Here is a 20,863-nt window from a genome sequence, read left to right on the forward strand (position 1 = left end):
AGACACTTTGTAGAAATGTGAACAACAAACGTTTTATTTGGCGTGTGCATATATGTGTGTATCAAACGTCATTGAGATAGAGCAGCGAGGCAGCAGTGGCAAGAAGGGCGACGGCAGTAGCCATGGCAACACCTAAACAACAGAGAGGAGAATTAGGACACACTGATTGGTAACACATTTAAAAAGTGGTAAGTGTGACCGTTCTATTACAGCAGATTGATTATCTTAGTGCAGTGATTGTAGACGGGTGATGATGAAACTACACCAAACACAAGCTAACAAACCATCAATTCTGCCACCTTCCACTTCCTCTGTGGAGAAATCAATTCCCTGCACAGTGCATGCTGGGAAAAGGGGCGGGGAACAAACCGCACACATTACGCACTGTTTGCTTGTGAGAACCAATGATATCGCCTGGTCAATTAGAACTTCCTGGAGCACATTTGTCCCACTCAACTCGAGACTAGTATGAGCTAACAATGTTGTGAGTTGTAACGAGGTGGCAGAAGGTCCATGTGATTATTGGCTGTTGTGCTGATGTTATAAGGATGTTTGTAGGCGTTACACTGGAAAAGTGTTTTACCAATGTAGTTGTTCCTCTTGGGCTCCAGCGCTTCAATGGTTTCCACGGTGGGCTCTGGAAAAACACCATTTAATAAACTACAATAACACAAAATCTCAACAACTCAAACCTGGTTATTGGGGAAGAATCAGGTTAAGGATGGAAATGAGAGAATTCCTTTACTTCAACTGCAATAACTGCAATAAATAAATAAATGTCAGTTTGTGTTGGACTTTGGATGGATTTGTGGATACTACCTGAGGTAATGATCCGTCTTCTCACAGCCAGAAACAAAGGTTTCCCCAACAAAACACTTTCTGTGCTTTTTGCCAGGTGAAACTCAAAATACTGCCTCTCCGTTGTTGCTTCGGTTTACAACACGTCTGTCCAAAATGTCACTTAATCAATTTATTCTACTTGACATTTTGTGTAATATTGTCATAATAAGCATACACAATTTTTAATTGTGGCCAAAAAAAGTGTTTTGTAACATCACTGTGACTTTTGACCACCAAATTTTAATCAGTTCATCCGAGTCCACGTGGACGTTTGTGCCAAATTTGAAGAAATTCCTTCCAGGCGTTATCTGAGGAATTGCATTCACTAGAATGGATTGTGAAGCCGATGCGGAAATATTTAAACTTCTATTATTTCTACTGGCCATCGAGGGCGAAGTCTATGAGAAAATGACTCTACTTCTCTCTTGATTTATTACCTCAGTAAACATTGTAAACATGAGTTTATGCTCTAAATCTCTAGTTTCAAGTCTTCTTCAATACAGCATGATGTTCATTTAGTACCCAACCTCTACTTCTGCTTCCAAAAAAACAAGATTTTAACGACAAAAACCAAGATGCTGATGTCCAAAATGCTGAACTCAAGGCTTCAAAACGGTAGTCTACAAACCAATGTCTACCAGTCTACCAGTCTATGCTTTTATTCCAATGTGCTCTAAATACAAATACTGATTTGGTGTGAAAATCATGAACCACATGGTGCAGCAGACACGGTGCGGACACACACTCCTCCTACCCGCTGCAGCATCTCTCTCTAGGACTTCAGCGGGCGTCTCCTGCCTGGTATCCAGGTCTTTCTCGGCTACGTCAATGTCCAGCATCTCCTTCAGCCTGTCAGTCACCTCAGACAGGCCCTCGTCACTGAAGTGGTAGTCACACACACACACCGGCCCGCTCCCTTTCACCGGACAGAAGACACGATGAGGGAGACAGAATTGCTCTGAAACAAAAGACAGTCAGAGGCACAGTGAGGAGAGCGGCTGAGATGGATTGAATTTAAATACCTGCCGAATGTTACTGTGGTTATTAATAAAGACGCTAAAGTGAGACGAGGTAAATTAAGAAAAACGGTAGCCACTGCTGCCACAAGTGGCAATAACATGATAATGGCGTGTTACATTGTCCTTCAGTACCCAACAACCTGTTGTGTCAGTTGCTTTCAAGACATCGTCGCCTGGACTGAAGGTGCATTCAGATATATTGTTCCACACTCACAGTTGTATTTTGATCCTGCATTGGTCACTTTACTCACAGCTCAGTTTGATTGAAATTTTCTTTAAAAAAATAATTTCTTTAAATAAATAAATTTCAAAAAACATCTCAGACAAAAGAAAAGAGTCACAAACAAATGACCCTTTACAGTGATCTGATCCAATAGGATAAAAACATCTCTGGGACATATTCTAGATGAAACATGCATAGAAATTACCCAGAGTTCATCAGTATTTCACCTACATTACTTTGCTCAACAAAAGCTAGTGTCCACCTTGATTACAGAAACAAAAGGCAAAATAATACAAACAGTAAAGACGGTGATGACAGTAAGGTGTGTGATACGAAGCTGCAGCCAGCCGTACCGGTGCGTGTCTGAGTCCTGTCTGATCGTGCATGGACAAGCACTGTGCTGGGTGAGGCAATGTGTTTACAGATTTAGTTTTTATGAAGAAGCCATGGAAAGTTTTATGACATGAGTCACCACAAGCTGTCGGTCGTACCAGACCGGACCAAACGAACACAGCAGCACCAAAACCCGGAGTGCATTGAAAGGATGCGTTTGATAAATGATTAAACCAACTTTGATGAGAGGATGTTACTTCTTCTTCATACGGTCTCACTATAACATCAGCTGAAAGTACATCGATACACTGTTTTTATGTTTCGCAGATTTTGGACATTCATCTCATCCGTAACTGAACACAACATTGTATTTGCTGTTGTTTGGGCTTCACGAATGCAGCTGGATACAGAGGGCACATTCCAGAAGTCTCACTTACAATTTATTGTTCCAATCGTTGAAACAGTCTTAACATTCTCTAAACTTTAAGTACATACGTCACAGCTGTAGTTGTTGACATGTTATTTTCAACCATGGAATTGTTCCTGAAATACAAATCTCTGTACTATAAAGGAACGTCAGTTTTGTCCAGCTGAATGCTGTTGTGTATCACACTGAGCTTTTTATACTCCCAGTTCAACTGTAGGTACAGGTTTACTGGGAGAAGTCAATACTGAACCATGCTGTAGTACACAGAATCTTTCATGTAAAAAAGCCAGACAAACCCTGGAACAATAAAAAACCAAACACCATGTCATAGATATTTATGGAACGTACATTTATGTCTGACAGCGTTTTATAATTGAATGGATCACTTTGCATGTGTTGGCTCAAATGATAAAATGATAATTTTTAGCATTTGTGAAGACTATGACAATATCAAACTACGTGCAAGCGGTTATTGTGCAAACTGAAGACAAATTGTACGCACGTGTTTTAGCACGTGTGCAATTTGCTTGAATAAATAGGAAATTCTAATCTGTTGTCAACAACAAAGTAACTGAATGAGTTATTTCCGCAGCCTAGGAAAGCTCAACCAATATGTGTGAACGTGCTCTCTCTCACAGCCAGAAACCAGAGAAGAAGAGTAGAGCTGCTCTCTCTCTCACAGCCAGAAACCAGAGAAGAAGAGTAGAGCTGCTCTCTCTCTCACAGCCAGAAACCAGAGAAGAAGAGTAGAGCTGCTCTCTCTCTCACAGCCAGAAACCAGAGAAGAAGAGTAGAGCTGCTCTCTCTCTCACAGCCAGAAACCAGAGAAGAAGAGTAGAGCTGCTCTCTCTCTCACAGCCAGAAACCAGAGAAGAAGAGTAGAGCTGCTCTCTCTCTCACAGCCAGAAACCAGAGAAGAAGAGTAGAGCTGCTCTCTCTCTCACAGCCAGAAACCAGAGAAGAAGAGTAGAGCTGCTCTCTCTCTCACAGCCAGAAACCAGAGAAGAAGAGTAGAGCTGCTCTCTCTCTCACAGCCAGAAACCAGAGAAGAAGAGTAGAGCTGCTCTCTCTCTCACAGCCAGAAACCAGAGAAGAAGAGTAGAGCTGCTCTCTCTCTCACAGCCAGAAACCAGAGAAGAAGAGTAGAGCTGCTCTCTCTCTCACAGCCAGAAACCAGAGAAGAAGAGTAGAGCTGCTCTCTCTCACAGCCAGAAACCAGAGAAGAAGAGTAGAGCTGCTCTCTCTCTCACAGCCAGAAACCAGAGAAGAAGAGTAGAGCTGCTCTCTCTCACAGCCAGAAACCAGAGAAGAAGAGTGGAGCTGCTCTCTCTCTCACAGCCAGAAACCAGAGAAGAAGAGTGGAGCTGCTCTCTCTCACAGCCAGAAACCAGAGAAGAGTAGAGCTGCTCTCTCTCACAGCCAGAAACCAGAGAAGAAGAGTAGAGCTGCTCTCTCTCACAGCCAGAAACCAGAGAAGAAGAGTGGAGCTGCTCTCTCTCACAGCCAGAAACCAGAGAAGAGTAGAGCTGCTCTCTCTCACAGCCAGAAACCAAAGAAGTGTAGAGCTGCTCTCTCTCTCACAGCCAGAAACCAGAGAAGAGTGGAGCTGCTCTCTCTCACAGCCAGAAACCAGAGAAGAAGAGTAGAGCTGCTCTCTCTCACAGCCAGAAACCAGAGAAGAGTGGAGCTGCTCTCTCTCACAGCCAGAAACCAGAGAAGAAGAGTGGAGCTGCTCTCTCTCTCACAGCCAGAAACCAGAGAAGAGTGGAGCTGCTCTCTCTCACAGCCAGAAACCAGAGAAGAGTGGAGCTGCTCTCTCTCACAGCCAGAAACCAGAGAAGAAGAGTAGAGCTGCTCTCTCTCACAGCCAGAAACCAGAGAAGAAGAGTAGAGCTGCTCTCTCTCTCACAGCCAGAAACCAGAGAAGAAGAGTAGAGCTGCTCTCTCTCTCACAGCCAGAAACCAGAGAAGAAGAGTAGAGCTGCTCTCTCTCTCACAGCCAGAAACCAGAGAAGAAGAGTAGAGCTGCTCTCTCTCACAGCCAGAAACCAGAGAAGAAGAGTAGAGCTGCTCTCTCTCTCACAGCCAGAAACCAGAGAAGAAGAGTAGAGCTGCTCTCTCTCACAGCCAGAAACCAGAGAAGAAGAGTGGAGCTGCTCTCTCTCTCACAGCCAGAAACCAGAGAAGAGTGGAGCTGCTCTCTCTCACAGCCAGAAACCAGAGAAGAAGAGTAGAGCTGCTCTCTCTCACAGCCAGAAACCAGAGAAGAAGAGTGGAGCTGCTCTCTCTCACAGCCAGAAACCAGAGAAGAAGAGTAGAGCTGCTCTCTCTCACAGCCAGAAACCAAAGAAGTGTAGAGCTGCTCTCTCTCTCACAGCCAGAAACCAGAGAAGAGTGGAGCTGCTCTCTCTCACAGCCAGAAACCAGAGAAGAAGAGTAGAGCTGCTCTCTCTCACAGCCAGAAACCAGAGAAGAGTGGAGCTGCTCTCTCTCTCACAGCCAGAAACCAGAGAAGAAGAGTGGAGCTGCTCTCTCTCTCACAGCCAGAAGCCAGAGAAGAGTGGAGCTGCTCTCTCTCACAGCCAGAAACCAGAGAAGAAGAGTGGAGCTGCTCCACAGACAATGAACAGGAGACTGATTTTGTTTTCTTTTTTTATTCTATTGTAGCGGTCTCAGTTGTGAAACAGAAAATGTTCCCATATACTCAGTTCCACACTTTATACTTGATGACATCACAAATTTGGGTTTTAGCACTCTTTGGGAGAGGTGTTCATGTTGACTAATATTTTAGGACTGTGTTGGACCATATGAACAACATGTATGAGTTTTAAAAAAGGTGTCAAGAAAAGTTGAGTTGAGCTCCCAGGAAGGCTGCCTTAAAAAGGAGGAATACATGTTCGATATATGAATCAGGCTTAAATAGACACAAAGCGTATAGTCAAAAGTTGACAGAATGTATTCTAAATAATCATATTAATGCAAGTGTGTAGTACGTAGAATTATGAAGTGATTTAACAAATGTAAAACTGATAATAATAATGTATGTGTATCTGAGTAAAGTGAAGTCTGTGTGTGTGTGGAAAGAGCTGATGTAAGCAGGGTGGGGGCCTTAAAGGCTGAGATCATAACAGATGTTGGAGTGTTGTCCGAGCACATACACGGGTGTAACCTGACACACGCTCAGAGCATTGAGGAAGTGAGAGCACCCACACAGAGAAGTTAGGTAGTTTCCAGAACACACACACACACAGAAAGATTGGTGTTGTTCGCAGCACATACACATAATCAATGATGTCATGATAATCATGTGCCGAGTTAGGAAGTGTTGGGGAGGGGGGAGAGAGAGAGCCCAAAAGTGTTATAAAAAGAGAGACTTGCAAAGAGCAAGACGGGATTCATCGCGGGACGCCGACCAAGTGCTCCATGGAGAAACACTGGACCTCATTCGACAGCAGCATCGGAGGACTTCGTCTCTGTTCACGGAAAGAAGACAGCCGTTCGTGGACAAAGATTGAAAGACGGAACACACACAAAGGGTGTACTTCCCCTTTAACCTTCCCCATCAGGATGGACAGTACGTTTCTCTTTGTGTATCGCTGACTCAGCGCTGTGTTCAACTCTTACTGAACTGGGTTTTGTAAAGTTGGTTAATCATTTCCCCAGTTTAGCTTCCAATGCATATCTTCCTATCAGCACATAAATCCTATCTCTTCACTTGGATTGGTTGACCCTACTCTGACCTCATCCTTCACCTTGACTTCCACTATCTGCACACAAAGGCTCATGACTGGCGGAGCACACCGGTGCATGTACCTCTCTGGTGTTTGTCCTCTTGTGACGTCAGCAGCTCCTCCAGCAGTATTTGAGCCCTCGTGGCCACCGTAGAGACCATGTCCCTCTTCAGCAGCTGTCCACAATAGAGATTTCACAATTTAAAAAAAGAAATGACGGAAAGCTTCTGATTTAAGCTCGTATACAGAATCACAGCATTACCTTCTCGGCCAGTTTGGCCTTGGGTTTGTTGCTGTGCAGGTAAGCTCTGCTGTGGATCGCTCCTCTGACCGACACGCTGCCTCCACACCGCTGGACCACATCTGTTGACCTCCGCTCCTCCTGGCACACACAGGACATCATGGTTCTCTGTTATACATAGCACGTACCAAATCACTAGGCCTAGATTTATGAGTCAGAGCGCTAGATATAGTTTGTATTTATGAACGATGCTTTAAAATCAGCTTCTTCTGGTCCCCTACCATACTGTTTAAATACCCTTAAAAGGGACAGTTTATCCCAAAATCGGAAGTAAATATTTGGTGCTATAAATCAGTCTAGATAGTTTTGGTGTGAGCTGCCTAGTGTTGGCGGTATCGGCCGTAGAGATGTCTGCCTTCTCTCCAATATAATGGACTATAATATGGAATATAATAAACTACAGGCTCTCGTCTTGTTTCTGTTGTGAGTGTTCTCTTACCGGTGTGATGAGTAGCTGAGCTGTGTACGTCTGTCTCACATTCCTCTTCTACAGAAAGACATAATCACAGACACAATCACACACTCCCGTCTTCCACACCGTTAGATTCATCGTCATAGTTACATGCAGTTCTTTAAGGTTTAATACATCATATTTAGGATTATTGTGAGGTGGTGTTTTAACCTCTCATCAGCCTGCTCAGGGCCCGTATTGATCAAGCGTCTCAGAATCACACAGTAAATATGTAAATACTCTGCTCTGCTGTTAGATTGTAGAAATGATTAAGAGCACATCTACTTATTGTAAGAAATACTAAATCTATGAAATAAATAAATAAATCTTTTGTTTTAAAGTCAAACTGCTGGACCAAACTATCTCATACTTCACTGAGAAGTCCGTTCTCTGTGTTCATGCGCTGGAAGATTCCACGAAGGCTTCCTAATTAACTGTGATGTTATAGATCCTAAAGCTAAGATTTAAGGTGAGTAAAGAGAAACTGAAATACAGTGGAGATCTCTGATAGTGATCCCATCTGTAGATGATTGTCATAATCAAATGTATTTTCTTCATTTCGCATACAGATAACCATCTAATTGATGTTTGTATATTTATTACATGAATATAAAATAATGACATGGACAGCTTTACCATTACTGAATTGTATTGACTGTTTCTAATTACAGAACAGCCGTTTCAAATATATTTTTTTAATTACTCTGCAAATTAAATGACTGTACTGTGTATAATCGGCATCCTCTAGTTCTGAAAAGTGAAGCCAAAGCTTCATGACTTAAACCTGTATTCTCTCTAGTGTCCATCAGGGGGCGACTCCTCTGGTTGTATAGAAGTCTATGAGAAAATGACTCTACTTCTCTCTTGATTTATTACCTCAGTAAACATTGTAGACGAATATGGTAACTTCCTTTCAAAGGTTGCAAAAAAACAAGATGGCGACGGCCAAAATGCCGAACTCGAGGCTTCAAACAAGCAGTCCACAAACCGATGGGGGACGTCAGGACGACTACCACTTCTTATACACAGTCTATGTGTATAATCCAAACCCACTATAACACAGTATGGTACATATTGTATATGAAATATGGCTTACTGTCCTTAGGCTATAGCCTAAAACAGTACTGTGATGTTGACAAATAGAGTAACGTCAGTAGCACTATTTCTGTAATGTCACCCAGTCTTACACTGTAACAAAATGAACATGTAAACTGAGATATCCTTCACTATACGTTACAACCAGCCAGAGGACATGATTGTGTAAGTCTGCTCTCACGCCGAACCCTTGTGCGCATTTTCATCTTCACAAGGACAGGCGAGCATGATCAAAGCTGAGGACTGGGCAACAATGTGAGGACAGCGGTTTCTGCAGGGACAGCATGTGTTCTCCTCTGTATCCTGCATATAATCCATCTTTTAATAAGCTCAATGTAATCAAGCGTTTCCAAAAATATCTTTCTTCTCACGAGGTATTTCGGCCTGAATATTGTCTCCTGGCTTCTCCACACAGCTTAGGACTCCTGTGGAGCTCTCCCACATTTTGGCAGAGACAGGAGTCATTTCCTATGTTAGGGAAGTTGATAAGAAATGCTTTTACTTCTAGTCCTAAAAAGGAGGACCAAAAGCACATCACTCTGAAACTTCTCAGCCATTTAGGAGAGATTTCCTTCTCTGAGACACTTGATAAGTACCAGCTGTGCTCTTGTTGGCAGCATTACTGCCAAAGTGCCATTGAGCAAAGGTCCAAAGCAGACGTAAAGATTGAATTTCTGTTCTGTCAGTGTTGGTTAGATGTATACAACCTGTCCTCCTGCGAGCTCTGAGTCGTCCGCCAGCTTTTTCCCATCGATCAGACAAACTCCGGCCTCCAGCTGGTGTGCCCACACTTTGAGTCCCTCCTGAAACGAAGCTTGGCCTGAGAACAGTTCCACTGAAGTTCCTGAAAATTAATTTACGTGACTGTGTGTGCTTGCGTGCCAACCTTTAGACATGTATCCATGTCCTCCGTATCGGTTCTATTGTCTGGCAGTGGCACCAACAGGTCCATGCTTAAACAACAGGACACCGTGATCCAGGAGGAACACACACCCGACTGGTACTTCCAGTCTGCAGGCTTGGCCACGCTCTGCAACAGCCAGTGGACATTGGGATGATTGATGACAACACAACGCTGCGAGTCTGAGATCTTGAGCACTTTTTGAAGGCAATATACAACAGATTAAGTGTAACGACTGCAGATGGAAGACCGTGGCTTTTGTGAAAGATGAATGAATGAAAATGAAAGATGGAAACCAACCTTGGAGTCTTTAACGTCGAAGGTTCTGCAGAAGGTTCTAAGACGAGAGGTTAAGGAACATCCACACGGGGTATCTGGTAGCTAACTGATCTGACGAGAAGGATGCGCAAAAGGATACTTCCTGGTTTTGGGGTTGACGTGCAGCGCGACACTGTCGGTGACGTCATCATCTGCAGGGTTCCACAGACGCTCCGAGGAGATCAGGTTCTCCACGGCAAAGACCAGCTGCACACAGACAGCTCACAAGGTTCAGAGACAGAGAATACAGGTACAAGCACATAAGCATCATGACTATTCATTGATTATTGCACATTCAGATAAACAGAGCACTCCTTTCTCTTCCATGCTGCGCTACATTTCTGCTCATCTACAAACCTTTTGCATTAAATTGCAAGACTCAAAACAAGGTTCTTCTTCCCCGACGGCTAACAGGATAATATACAGTATATTACTCTTCTACTCTGACAGCAGCCACAACATTCAGTAAAGTGTTTCACAGGCTGACAGCTCCCCAAAAGGAAGGTCGAAACATCTTCATCGCCCGCTGCTGGCTGGCTGGCAGTTTAGAAAGCGCTTGATTTGATATGCAGCAGTGTGGACCAATTTCAAAAACAGTCCCCATAAGTCACTTAGACACGAAAACATCGCCTATGTTGAAAAATATTGAAGTTACCCTTTAGGATCTGTGGACTCCCAAAGCAGCTCAAGACACACCTGTTTAGATTTATTCACATTTTATGGTGTCTTAATGTCTTTTTTTAAAGTCTGTTCACTTGTTTTTCATTGTGAAGCACTTTGCGAAGTTCTGCAGTGGAAAGGTGCTTCATAAATGAACTTGTCCCAACAATATTATAAGCAAAGGAGAATCTGCCCCCTGATTGTAATGCTTTTCTGCCCCCTAGTGGCCAGAAATGGATTGATGCAGCTTTTATAATGTGTGCATCATGTACAATGCATTTATATGAATCTCACCTGTCGGAGTGTGGTTACTGTGTCCTTGGCGTCAGTGTCAGCGACGATGAACACTCCCAATACAGACAGGCCTCCGGGCAGCATCCGAGACACCTGTAAACAGTAGCAATGCAAACCGTCAGTAAAAACACCGTACCGGTTATCAGTTTTGCCCTCTCACTCCAATGAACACAACCTACACTGTTCATTACAAAACACATATGTTGACATCATTACATGGAACTATAGATGTGTTTACAATAACTTCAAAGTCTTTCTGTCCTTGTTTCTTTAATCCATCGTCTTTCATTGACTGTATGAGCTCCCTGTATAAAGCATGTCCCAGTTCTTATCATGCAGTACACTTTAATACATACTTAAATACTCGAGACCACATGAGTGTGCGTTGGGATAGAGCCGTGTCCCTCTCTGCTCACCTGTCGAGCATGCTCAGTCACCCAATCCTTGTCCAGAGAGTTTCCAGCCGCTGCAGCAGACTCCTTCCTCTGGGGCGTCCGAGTTGCCGTGACGACAAACTCCCTCTGGGTTGAGCTCTGAAATGTTTAGTCATCAATATCGATTGATGTGTTGTCACTCACACATACAGCAAATACTCTTTCCCATCATATCATGTCGTATTATGAGACCACACTCCAATACCTCCAACAAACCCTAGACTCTAACTGACAGACGTATTGTCCAGTTTTACATCCTGAACTTCTCAGGTGTATTGTGTTGTTCTGTGTTACAGGTGAGGCTGTTTTTCTAGTTACATTAGTACCAACATGTTACTGCAGTGGTAACTGTTACAGCTGGTCTGAAGCTATGCTCAGTACCACAGATAGATGTCTGTGTACAACCTTACCTGTCCAATTAGCAGGCCTGTGACTGGACCTGCTTGTTCACACTGTTTCGTCAGATATCCCTCCACGGCCTCTTCTACTATATAACTGCGACCCATTCTGCCTAAGGAAGGTGTGGAGAGAGATGGAGGGGTGATAGAAAATCAGAGTAATGTCTGCAGTGAGAAAGTGATGAGAAAGGAGAGACGTGGAAGTACAAAACACGGCTAAACAAGTGAAGACTTGACGTAAGATTGACTTGTAACGTTATCTACAAAAAAACAAGTAATTAAACCACGTAAAACTTAAACTCAACGTTGGGGTTGGTTAATGATTGTCAGCCCCCTAACTTTAGCTAACCGATATTAACTCACTGCGACTAGCTAACGTTATATAGAGCTCGTACAGCTTGAGTTTCAGGTGTCTAAATACGTGTCGTGGGGGAAATACCTGACAGAAGCGAGACAGTGGGTAACTTATGAACCAGAAGGCAGGATACTTGCTGTTAATGTTGACAGCTTGCAGGGGTTCGTCAGCAGAGCAGCAAGGCTCAATTTACCAGCATGCGTTGCGCAATGACGTATTTCCGTCGCACAACGTCGTCGTGCGTCAATGATCAAGTTACATAACGAAAGACATTCATTCCTTTTCAATATACAACTTGCAGTGACCGTTAAACTTTAACTAACTAACTGCACATAATTAAAGTATTGTAGCTATTCACATTACACCAATGAAAACAATACAACTAGTAATATCTGTGGTGAGATCACACTTTTCTTTCAGTTAGTGCACATTCGTTATGACATAGTAGCAACAGGATTGTTAATGATTGCTTTATTTTGAAAGTTTCGAGTAGATATCCTGTTTTTGCACAAGCGTGGCTTGACACGTTCGCAGTTCAGCGGACCGGGTTTGTGGACAGTAGAACATTTCTATTTTACCAGAGTTTGGTATCCATTTACTGTTATTTTTCAGTGGTGTAGTGTTAGGTGTAGATGGCGGCCGTCCTGCTTCAGGTTCTGGAGCGGACGGAGTTCAATAAACTCCCGAAAGCCGCCCAGAACAAGCTCGAGAAGTTTGTAACGGAGCTGCAAAATGCTAACGAGGAGCTCAGGACGCAGCACGAGCGGTTCAAAGCAGACAGCGGTAGGTAGCTACTACACAGGAGACAGTAGTTAACCGGTTAGCATGTGCGATATGATGGAAACCTCATGTCAAACTTCAGTGTACTGTGAAGCTTTCTTCTGCTACATCCGGCAAAAAATACAACGAATGCTGTGATTCATCCACATTGCTTACAACTGCCCGCTAACGTTAGCTACGATGTTAATGCTAACTATGGCGCAAGAGTTTTTGGAGGTTTCCTTTGAATCCATCATGTTCAATACCTGTGTATGAGTTCTGAATATAAAGTTATATAGTAGTATATAGTAGTAACTACTGCTGATAAAAGATGTTACTGCTTTAAAAATTATTCTTTGGCAGATGAGACATGGAATAAAACTAGTGTATTCTGTGTCGTGCAGTTACTATGTTGTTTGACATGTGTACTCATGTGTTGTGTATACTGTCCTTCGTCCCTACAGAACAGCAGTACTTTGACATTGACAAGAGACTGGCGGAGAGTCAGGAACAGATCCTGTCTGCCACCAGAGACGTGCAGGCGCTCCAGGAGGAAAATAAGAAGCTCAGTGAGTCGTCACGCTCTTCCCTTTTACACACATTGTCTTCCCTTTGTTTATTTGAGGGGTCGGCGCTTCGACTGCACCGCTTTCACTCGTTGGACTCAACTTCCTGATTGTTTGAAATGTTTGCCTCCATGTTCCTGTGTGTGAGCGGTGTCTTCTCTATTGTGCAGATGAAGAGCTGAGCGCTCTGAAGGGAATAGAGGGAGAGACCCCTGAAGATAAACCCCCTCAACAGGTAGGCATGCCCATCCCCCTCCTGAGTCTGTGGTGTCAATGATGTCCTGCTACAGACACAACACCAAAAATATAGGTCTGGTAATGAACTTTTTATAGTTTCAGAAACAGCTTCTGTTTGTTTTTGGATGAAATTTAAGCACATTTATTAATTCAATTCAATTACTTTTTTGATATCAGAGGGCGTGTAATATAGCAGAGTAAGTACATTTTTGGTTGAAGAGAGAAGTACGCAGATTTTTGGTATGGTGTTGAAGGTAAGACATAGAATGCATGGTGTCAGTGGATTTTAAATATCTAAACCAGGGGTGTCAAACTCATCTTCACTCTGGGCCACATCAGCATCACGGTCGCCCTAAAAGGGCCGGTTGTAAATGTAAGACGGTGTAAATGTAACTACTCCTAACATATTGGTAAATAACTTTCTCTGCATTTGATTATTGTTTATTCAAGTGTAAAAATATTGTACATGCAGTTATATAAATGTAAAAATATATTTAAGCACATTTCTGTTATAACTTAAATCCTTTTAATTTAGGGTTAAGAAACCCATATTACTCTATCAAAGATCAAACTATTAAAGAAAATAGCAAAGACAAATATCAAACAAGTTATTACAATAACTTTGTTCAAAGCTTAAAATCCTTTCAAGGGTGCGTTTGCACAATCCCACGTGAAGTATTTCATGTGTCGTAAAGCCACGTTTAAAGTAGTCTTCAATATACTCAATACATTTCCATTTCAAGTGTAACCAGCCAAAGAGCTGCTTCTATGACTGTGTGTTCAAGTATCTCATCATTTAGATTTTCTATCTCATAACCTCGACTTTCTATCTCATAATTTCGACTATGGGGACATTTTTATTATCAAGTCTAACTTTAAATCATTTTTTTTTTTAATCATTTTATTTTTTTTTTTCTGCTGGCGGATTCGCGGGCCACATAAAATGACATGGTGGGCCGGATTCGGCCCGCGGGCCTTGAGTTTGACACCCCTGATCTAAACCAATCTGTCATGCGTGTCTTTTTTGTCTGAATAGTGAAGAGCAAATTTATTCTTTTTTACGCCCACAAAATCCTCTGCAGCAGTTAACCTCTGAAATGTTGAATGTTTTTAACAGACTCTCTGACTGCTGGATTTACACATGTAGCTCTTACAAAGGACTCTGTCAGACTGCCATTTAAGCCAATTAAGTCTTTTCAGCACTTTATTTAGAGGTATTCAAACAACCAAATGTTTCAAATTTCCTTCAAACCCTGGATAGTTTTGTAGTTCAAATGCTGTGTGTACGTTTACAGCAAACCAAGGCCAAGTATGAGATCGAGGCCGAGAAGAGAGAGCTGGCGAGGCTGCTGGAGAAGAGAACGCAGGAGGTGGAAAACCTCACTGGTAAGATGTCAGCTTTACACACACACACACACACACACACTTTTCTTTTTAGACATTTGGTTAGAATGGCAACAGTTATTCTTGTGTTTTTCACGTCAAGTCGTTTTTCTTCATACAACCCAATATCATGAATTAGCCTTAAGGGGCGTTACAATCTGTTCAGCACACGACACCATCTGTCCTTGTTTGTAGAGGACGTGAAGCGTCTGAATGAGAAGCTGGCAGAGACCAGCAAAGTGAAGACGGAGCTGCAGCTCAAACTGGACGGCATACAGTCATCTGAGGCTTCTGTGCAGGTATGCACTAGTTTCATGGAAAGCGCATCACGTCAGTGTTAGAGCTCATGTTGCAGTGCATTTAGCCGTAGTTTTTTCCAGTGACCACGAGTGCCTGCTTTTATTGTGGTACTTATATTGTTTTATTGTGGTTTTACTTTAATGGTACTCTATTTTCAGAATGTCCACTTACGGCATGTCTGTCTCACCACCAAATCAGTTGCTTAAAGGGATAGTTTAGATTTTTTGAAGTGTGGTTGTATGAGCTACTCTTCCATAGTCAGTGGACACTATATTTAGAATATTCTCACCTCTTTACGTTGCTGTCAGATGGCTCTTTCAGACGGGGAACTGGAGCTGTTATATCCATCTATGCTGTCTTCAAAGCAACCAGGCTCCTTTGACAACAACAGTCATTTTACCTGAACATGGGAGTTGCTGGTCTTTGTTTGTGTTATTGTGTGACTTTGGTGAATCCAAACTGAACCTTTTTAAAACACCAAAGTCACCCAAACTATCCCTTGAAGCAGTCGCAAAGACTGCATCTGAATTTAAATCCCAAATCATCCATTGGTCACAAATCTTCAGTACACCACTGAGTGTTTTTACTGGAACCACACATTAGTAGTTTAAAGCAGCAACCACAAGGCTCTGATTTTATAATGTGCTTTTTGTGATTGCACGTCGTAGCACCGAGAGAAGCGCATGGAGCAGGAGAAAGAGTTGCACGAGAAGAAGATCGAGTGGTTAACGGCAGAACTGAAGACCAAAACGGAAGAACTGTTGAACACCAACAGAGAGAAAGGCAAGGAGATACTGGAGCTTCAGGGTGGTCAGAAGAGCAGCAAGGAGCAGGTAACACACACACACACACACACACACACACACACACACACACACACACACACACACACACACACACACACACACACACACACATACACACACACACACAGAGGAAAAGCATAAACTGAGCAGATTGTGTCGTATTCTACTCTCATATAACAATGCTTTCCCTACTGGCTTTCATCTGCTGTAATACTGAAACGTCTCTTTATGAATAAAGACATGAGGCATGGCGTCCTATCCACAGTGCTGATGTCTTTCTTAAGATAACTTTTCTCTTCAACAGGTGACCAGCCTGGAAGGACAGCTGGCCTCTCTGACGCAAACCAGTGACAGCCAGGGTAAACGAGCCGAGGACCTCAACAGCAAACTGAAGCAGGTAATGAAAACACACCTCAGCTGAGAACTTCATGGAGAGACCAGTGGTAGGATTACTGTATTCCCTTCTTATTGGATTTGCAAGTCTGCATCTGTATTGGATGGTTGAGGGTCCTCGCATCGCTGTAAAGACCAACTAGGTCGACACCAAATATCATTCTCACATTTAACACTTTACAGTTTCTTTGTATGTTTATCAGCTACTTTTCTAAATCCACATGAACCGCTCTGTATATCAGCATTAATTACATCTACAACACTTATTCAAAATGAAATTACGGTTATATAGAGCACACAAGGCCAAATATGACCTGTTGCTGACAAGCAGTGGAGCATTAAAGGGTATTTTTTAAACAGAGTCCGGGGCAAGTAAACTATCCTGGAATCAAGCGTGTAGTTGGGCGGCGTCAGAGGATGTGTGCGAAACTCCAACTGTGTGTTGAGCAGTTTGAGAGCGTTTACTTGCCGTGAATAAAGATTAAACATGACAATTAACTTCAGTTTTGTATTTGTATCGGGGCAAGTACAATTTGATCATTAACGTTGAACGCTGGATTGTCCTGCTGTTGGTACAGACGTGTGAACTAACCACAGACTCTTGAACGGTGCGCCGATAGAGGGGAAACACTGGAGGGGATATTTGGCATTAAAGAAAAAGACATTTTTGGGGAAACGCTGTATGTACAGGACAAAAAAATAAGATGACATTAAAGTCTGCTCGTCCGGCCGTGTATACATATGTGGTGGTGTTCATTGTTTGTATGGGGTACGTATGTCTCTCCAGGCTAAAGACGAGCAGAGTGCCATGGAGGAGAAATACCGCAATGAGCTCAATGCTCATGTCAAGTTGTCTTCCCTCTACAAGGTGAGAATCACTGCAGGCCACCTGGGATAACTATATTCTCTTTATTAATAACACAAGACATCTGCTCTACATTTCGCTGTCTGCTTGTTCCCGGCATGTCGTTGGTACACAATGTCTTTGTTCTCCCTGTAGGGGGCAGCAACAGACATGGAGACGAAGAATCAAGAGCTGAGCAGAGCAGTGGAGGAGCTCAGCAAGCTGGTTAAAGACACTGGGGAAGGTATCGCACCGGTTTTTACTTTTCTTCCAACACGCAAATAGTCTGCTACGGAACTCTGGTCTTGACTTAATCTGTGCCACCCTCACCATTGTTATCTGTGTTTGGCCTCCTGATAATCCTGATTGTATGACCCGAATGTATTGAACAGCGTAGGCGAAGAAGCGGTCAAAAGCCACCTAGAGCCCTGTTTTTACATGTGACGTATTAATGGTGACCTGTGTGATCGATGACGCTGTCCGTCTTTGCAGCCAATAAGACCCTCGAAAAGAAGGCGTCGGATGGGGCGGAGCTAAAGACGCGGCTTGAGGCGGAGCTTAGAGAGAAGATCAAGAAAATGGAGCAGGAGCTAGAGAACGCCACGGTGAAGGCTTCTGGCAAACACTGCTGTAAGAACACGCGTGTTATTTTATGTCTAACTTTTATAACGAGATGAATGTGTTTGTCATGGTGCAAAGGGCCATCTGCACAGTGCTGTGTGTGTACACATGTGCATTATGTGTGTGTGTGTGTGTGTGTGTGTGTGTGTGTTCTGCTCCAGGTGCGCCGTCTCTGACCGAGGAGCAGTTGGACACCATGTGTCCATCGGCAGCAGCCATCGCGGCCATTGTGAAGCCCAGCATGAAGTTCTTTGATGTGAGTTTCAGAGGACACTCCGGGGCTGGATGACATGGTTGAACTCATATCAGTAGTATATCACACGGCTGCATAATAACCAATAAAGTATTCAGATTGATATTTACTTGCAAGGACTTGTGTTCCACGGTTTTACACCGTGTTAGATCAAAACTCTTAACACATTTAAAACATCAATAAGTCATCATAGTGCCTAACTGTGGCTCTAAAGCTTTGAGCAGCACTCAAACCGACTGAATCCTTGTGCCTCACTTGAGACATTTTGGGCTTGTTTAATTTTTTGATCATTTTCACTCAATGCATATGGCATAAACTTTGGCAATGGTGTGAGGGTTGTTGTTTTCTTCTTCTTTTTTTAAATTTATTTTGTTCAACCTCAGCTCCTATAATAAACTTTCGCCAAAATACAGACACTCAGAACCCCAAGGACAAAAATGTCCCGATAGAAACACATTAAAACCACAATTTTTGATCCCTCAGCCAAAAAAATATGAATTACTTATTATTGTATTACTATTTTCCAGCATGTAAATACACGTTTGTTTCCTGGTTTCCACCAGAGACGTGGCTGCTGTATTATGTGGTTGATGCTAATCATTGACACATCCCAGACTGGATATCATATCGTATATGACATCCTCATAGCATTTAGTACAGAGAAAATAATTACGTTATTATATTATTATCCACAGAAGTGTAGACTTTGGCTTTCTGCAACCTGTGCGTTTTTATGATGAAGGTTGAGTAACTGTAGTCTACCTCACTATGGTTTTATGTTTGTTGTAGCGAGTATTAACTCCTCCTCTGCGTTTCAGCTGTATAATGCGTATGCGGAGTGTCAGACGCAGCTTCAGCTCGAGATGCAGGAGACCAGGAGAGTGAGCCGAGTTCTGGACGAGATCGTCCTGGAGATAGAGTCCAAGGCGCCTGTCCTGAAGCGTCAGAGAGAGGAGTACGAGAGCATGCAGAGATCCATGGCCTCCCTGTGCAACAAGCTGGAACAGGCTCGAACGGTGGGCGACACGTCCACGCTCCTGCTGTTTTTGTCAAACTTTACATTCTAATGTGTTATCAAGTGCGTTTATTCACCTTTCTGACTACATATTCTGTTGAGTTAAACCTGTGTTTTGTGTACTTTTTGTCATTAGGAGATCTACAGTTTGCAGAAAGAGAAAGAGGAGGCCAAGCAGTGCTGTGATAGCATGGAGAGAGACAAACTGAGGACAGAGAGACATCTAGAGGATACATCTACACAGGTACACACACACACACACACCAAGCATTACATGCTTTCAAATAAATCTAAATGCATCTGTTTCTGGTGATCTGTTTTCTAACTCCAATCTAAAAATAATTCAAAAAGCGTTGCCAGTATACCAACTGTGAAAAGCAGATTAAAATACATTTCTAGCCAAAAGAAAGACATGGCAGTAATGTTACATAACTTGCTAACACATACAATATGTACCTCGTGTTTAGAGTGTATGGAGAAATTAAAAGTCGCTTTAGGACTTTGGGCAGTGGTGCACTTCAGCCTCTTGTGGTCGAAAAGAGAATAACAACAACAAACACTGGGGGGAAAAAAAGAAATGCACCTGCAACTCACAGAAGAAAAAAATAAGCAACTAACCTGCTTCTCGGGGCTTCGGTAGTTCTGATCACTTTTAATAAAAAGATTTTTCAAGTATGTGAACAGTGGATTGATAAAATATTCTCGGGATAAAAATCTAGAATAAAAGGAGATCCCTGCTGATTGGTACAGATTACTTCATTCATAAATGTGTCTCTTGTCCAGGTGTGTGCTCTTCTGGTGGAGCTGGAGGAAGCCAGAGGTAATCAGGTGACCAGGGAGGACGGCAGCTCCGCCAACATTTCCAGTACCTCTGAGGTCATCAGTCCGCGCCAGCTGTCCTTCCGCAGTGTGGAGGAGCTGCAGAGGCAGAACCAAAGCCTGCTGAGACGGCTGAGGGAGCTGGAGGAGGAGAAGGACAGACGGCAGAGCCAAGTGACATCCGCACGGTAATAAGTGCTGTAACTGAATTCTTCATTTTTTTTTTTACAAGTGCCTCTGCTGATGCAACAACTGACTCCGCTAGTGACAGTCGCTTTCCCGCAAAACAACGTACAAATGATGTAAAAGTCTCTTCTGGGGCTGACACAAGCGCCACAAGCTTGCAGGTACAAGTAAGATGAAGTGATGAAGTGCGTAGGCAATTAAAATTCGTTTTCAAATGTTGTAGCTTTTTCTAAGAACTATGACCTTACATCAGTCTATATCTAAGAATATTATAGATGTAATAAGAGCGCCTCAGAAAAATTGAAGAATTTCACCCAAAGACTCTCTCCCGGGCATAACTCATGGCCCAACGACTGAAACGGTTGTTGAATACTTCGGCCCCTACGTCCGGTTAACTGTTGTGATGAGTCAGCAGTCAATGGCGGAATCAAACCGCCAATAAAAGTGTGAATCACTGCAACCAAGAGAGGTCCTCCAGCATACGTTCATAAATGAGCACAAAAACATTTTGGCTGATGGGTCCAGCATTATGCCAGATTAGCCGTAGACAGACGGACAAAGAGATGCACGCATACTCACGCAGATGACTGAATACATACCTTCCTGGCAGTGATAATAAGATAATACATTTAGGACACACAATAAATCACAATAACGTCACAGCACTTAATCAATTAAAAATAATATGACAGATTTAATAACAGTCAATAAACCAACCAACACATCAGCCGTCAGCCCGGTATCTTTAACTGTAATTATAATTAAACAGGTAAAAGGTATCCGAAGTGAGAAAGGAAATACACATTCTGATGAACACGGGGGGGAAAAAAGCTGTGTTTCCATCCTGGACAAAATTGTATATGTGTTGATGTTCAGTTATATAAACACGAGTGATATGGGA

The 20,863-nt window shown here is 42.9% G+C and overlaps 2 protein-coding genes across 11 annotated transcripts in view; one reads left to right on the plus strand and one right to left on the minus strand.

Annotated features, from left to right (window-relative positions):
- Positions 1-18: 18 nt before the first annotated feature.
- odr4 (odr-4 GPCR localization factor homolog) lies at positions 19-11,995 on the minus strand. 2 transcript variants are annotated; one of them, XM_076079666.1, is made up of 14 exons: positions 11,865-11,995; positions 11,438-11,538; positions 11,010-11,126; positions 10,594-10,686; positions 9,740-9,846; positions 9,622-9,658; positions 9,307-9,450; positions 9,128-9,223; positions 7,314-7,361; positions 6,836-6,955; positions 6,656-6,749; positions 1,595-1,798; positions 584-637; positions 19-132 (listed from the first exon to the last, which is right to left on the minus strand). In XM_076079666.1, exons 2-14 carry the CDS (start codon positions 11,531-11,533, stop codon positions 62-64), a joined length of 1,281 nt encoding a protein of 426 aa, XP_075935781.1. In that variant the 5' UTR covers positions 11,534-11,538; positions 11,865-11,995; the 3' UTR covers positions 19-61. The 2 variants fall into 2 exon arrangements, with proteins under 2 accessions (XP_075935781.1, XP_075935789.1); XM_076079674.1 differs by lacking the exons at positions 19-132; positions 584-637; positions 1,595-1,798 and adding an exon at positions 5,390-6,315.
- Positions 11,996-12,297: 302 nt separating this feature from the next.
- The window catches only part of LOC142935362 (nucleoprotein TPR-like), a 31,110-nt gene continuing 22,544 nt past the window's right edge, over positions 12,298-20,863 (plus strand). For all 9 annotated transcript variants that reach the window (XM_076079714.1, XM_076079756.1, XM_076079685.1 and 6 more), the window contains exons 1-14: positions 12,298-12,563; positions 13,004-13,108; positions 13,276-13,340; positions 14,638-14,728; positions 14,921-15,024; positions 15,694-15,858; positions 16,136-16,228; positions 17,012-17,092; positions 17,225-17,312; positions 17,561-17,698; positions 17,851-17,945; positions 18,761-18,958; positions 19,094-19,201; positions 19,741-19,964. In XM_076079714.1, the coding sequence (XP_075935829.1) occupies positions 12,413-12,563; positions 13,004-13,108; positions 13,276-13,340; positions 14,638-14,728; positions 14,921-15,024; positions 15,694-15,858; positions 16,136-16,228; positions 17,012-17,092; positions 17,225-17,312; positions 17,561-17,698; positions 17,851-17,945; positions 18,761-18,958; positions 19,094-19,201; positions 19,741-19,964 (1,706 nt within the window). In that variant the 5' untranslated portion in view covers positions 12,298-12,412. The remainder of the gene's footprint in view (positions 12,564-13,003; positions 13,109-13,275; positions 13,341-14,637; positions 14,729-14,920; positions 15,025-15,693; positions 15,859-16,135; positions 16,229-17,011; positions 17,093-17,224; positions 17,313-17,560; positions 17,699-17,850; positions 17,946-18,760; positions 18,959-19,093; positions 19,202-19,740; positions 19,965-20,863) is intronic.

This window comes from Anarhichas minor, unplaced genomic scaffold (genome assembly GCF_050575085.1).
Source record: "Anarhichas minor isolate MPS153535 unplaced genomic scaffold, ASM5057508v1 ptg000006l, whole genome shotgun sequence".
Taxonomy (NCBI): Eukaryota; Metazoa; Chordata; class Actinopteri; order Perciformes; family Anarhichadidae; genus Anarhichas; species Anarhichas minor.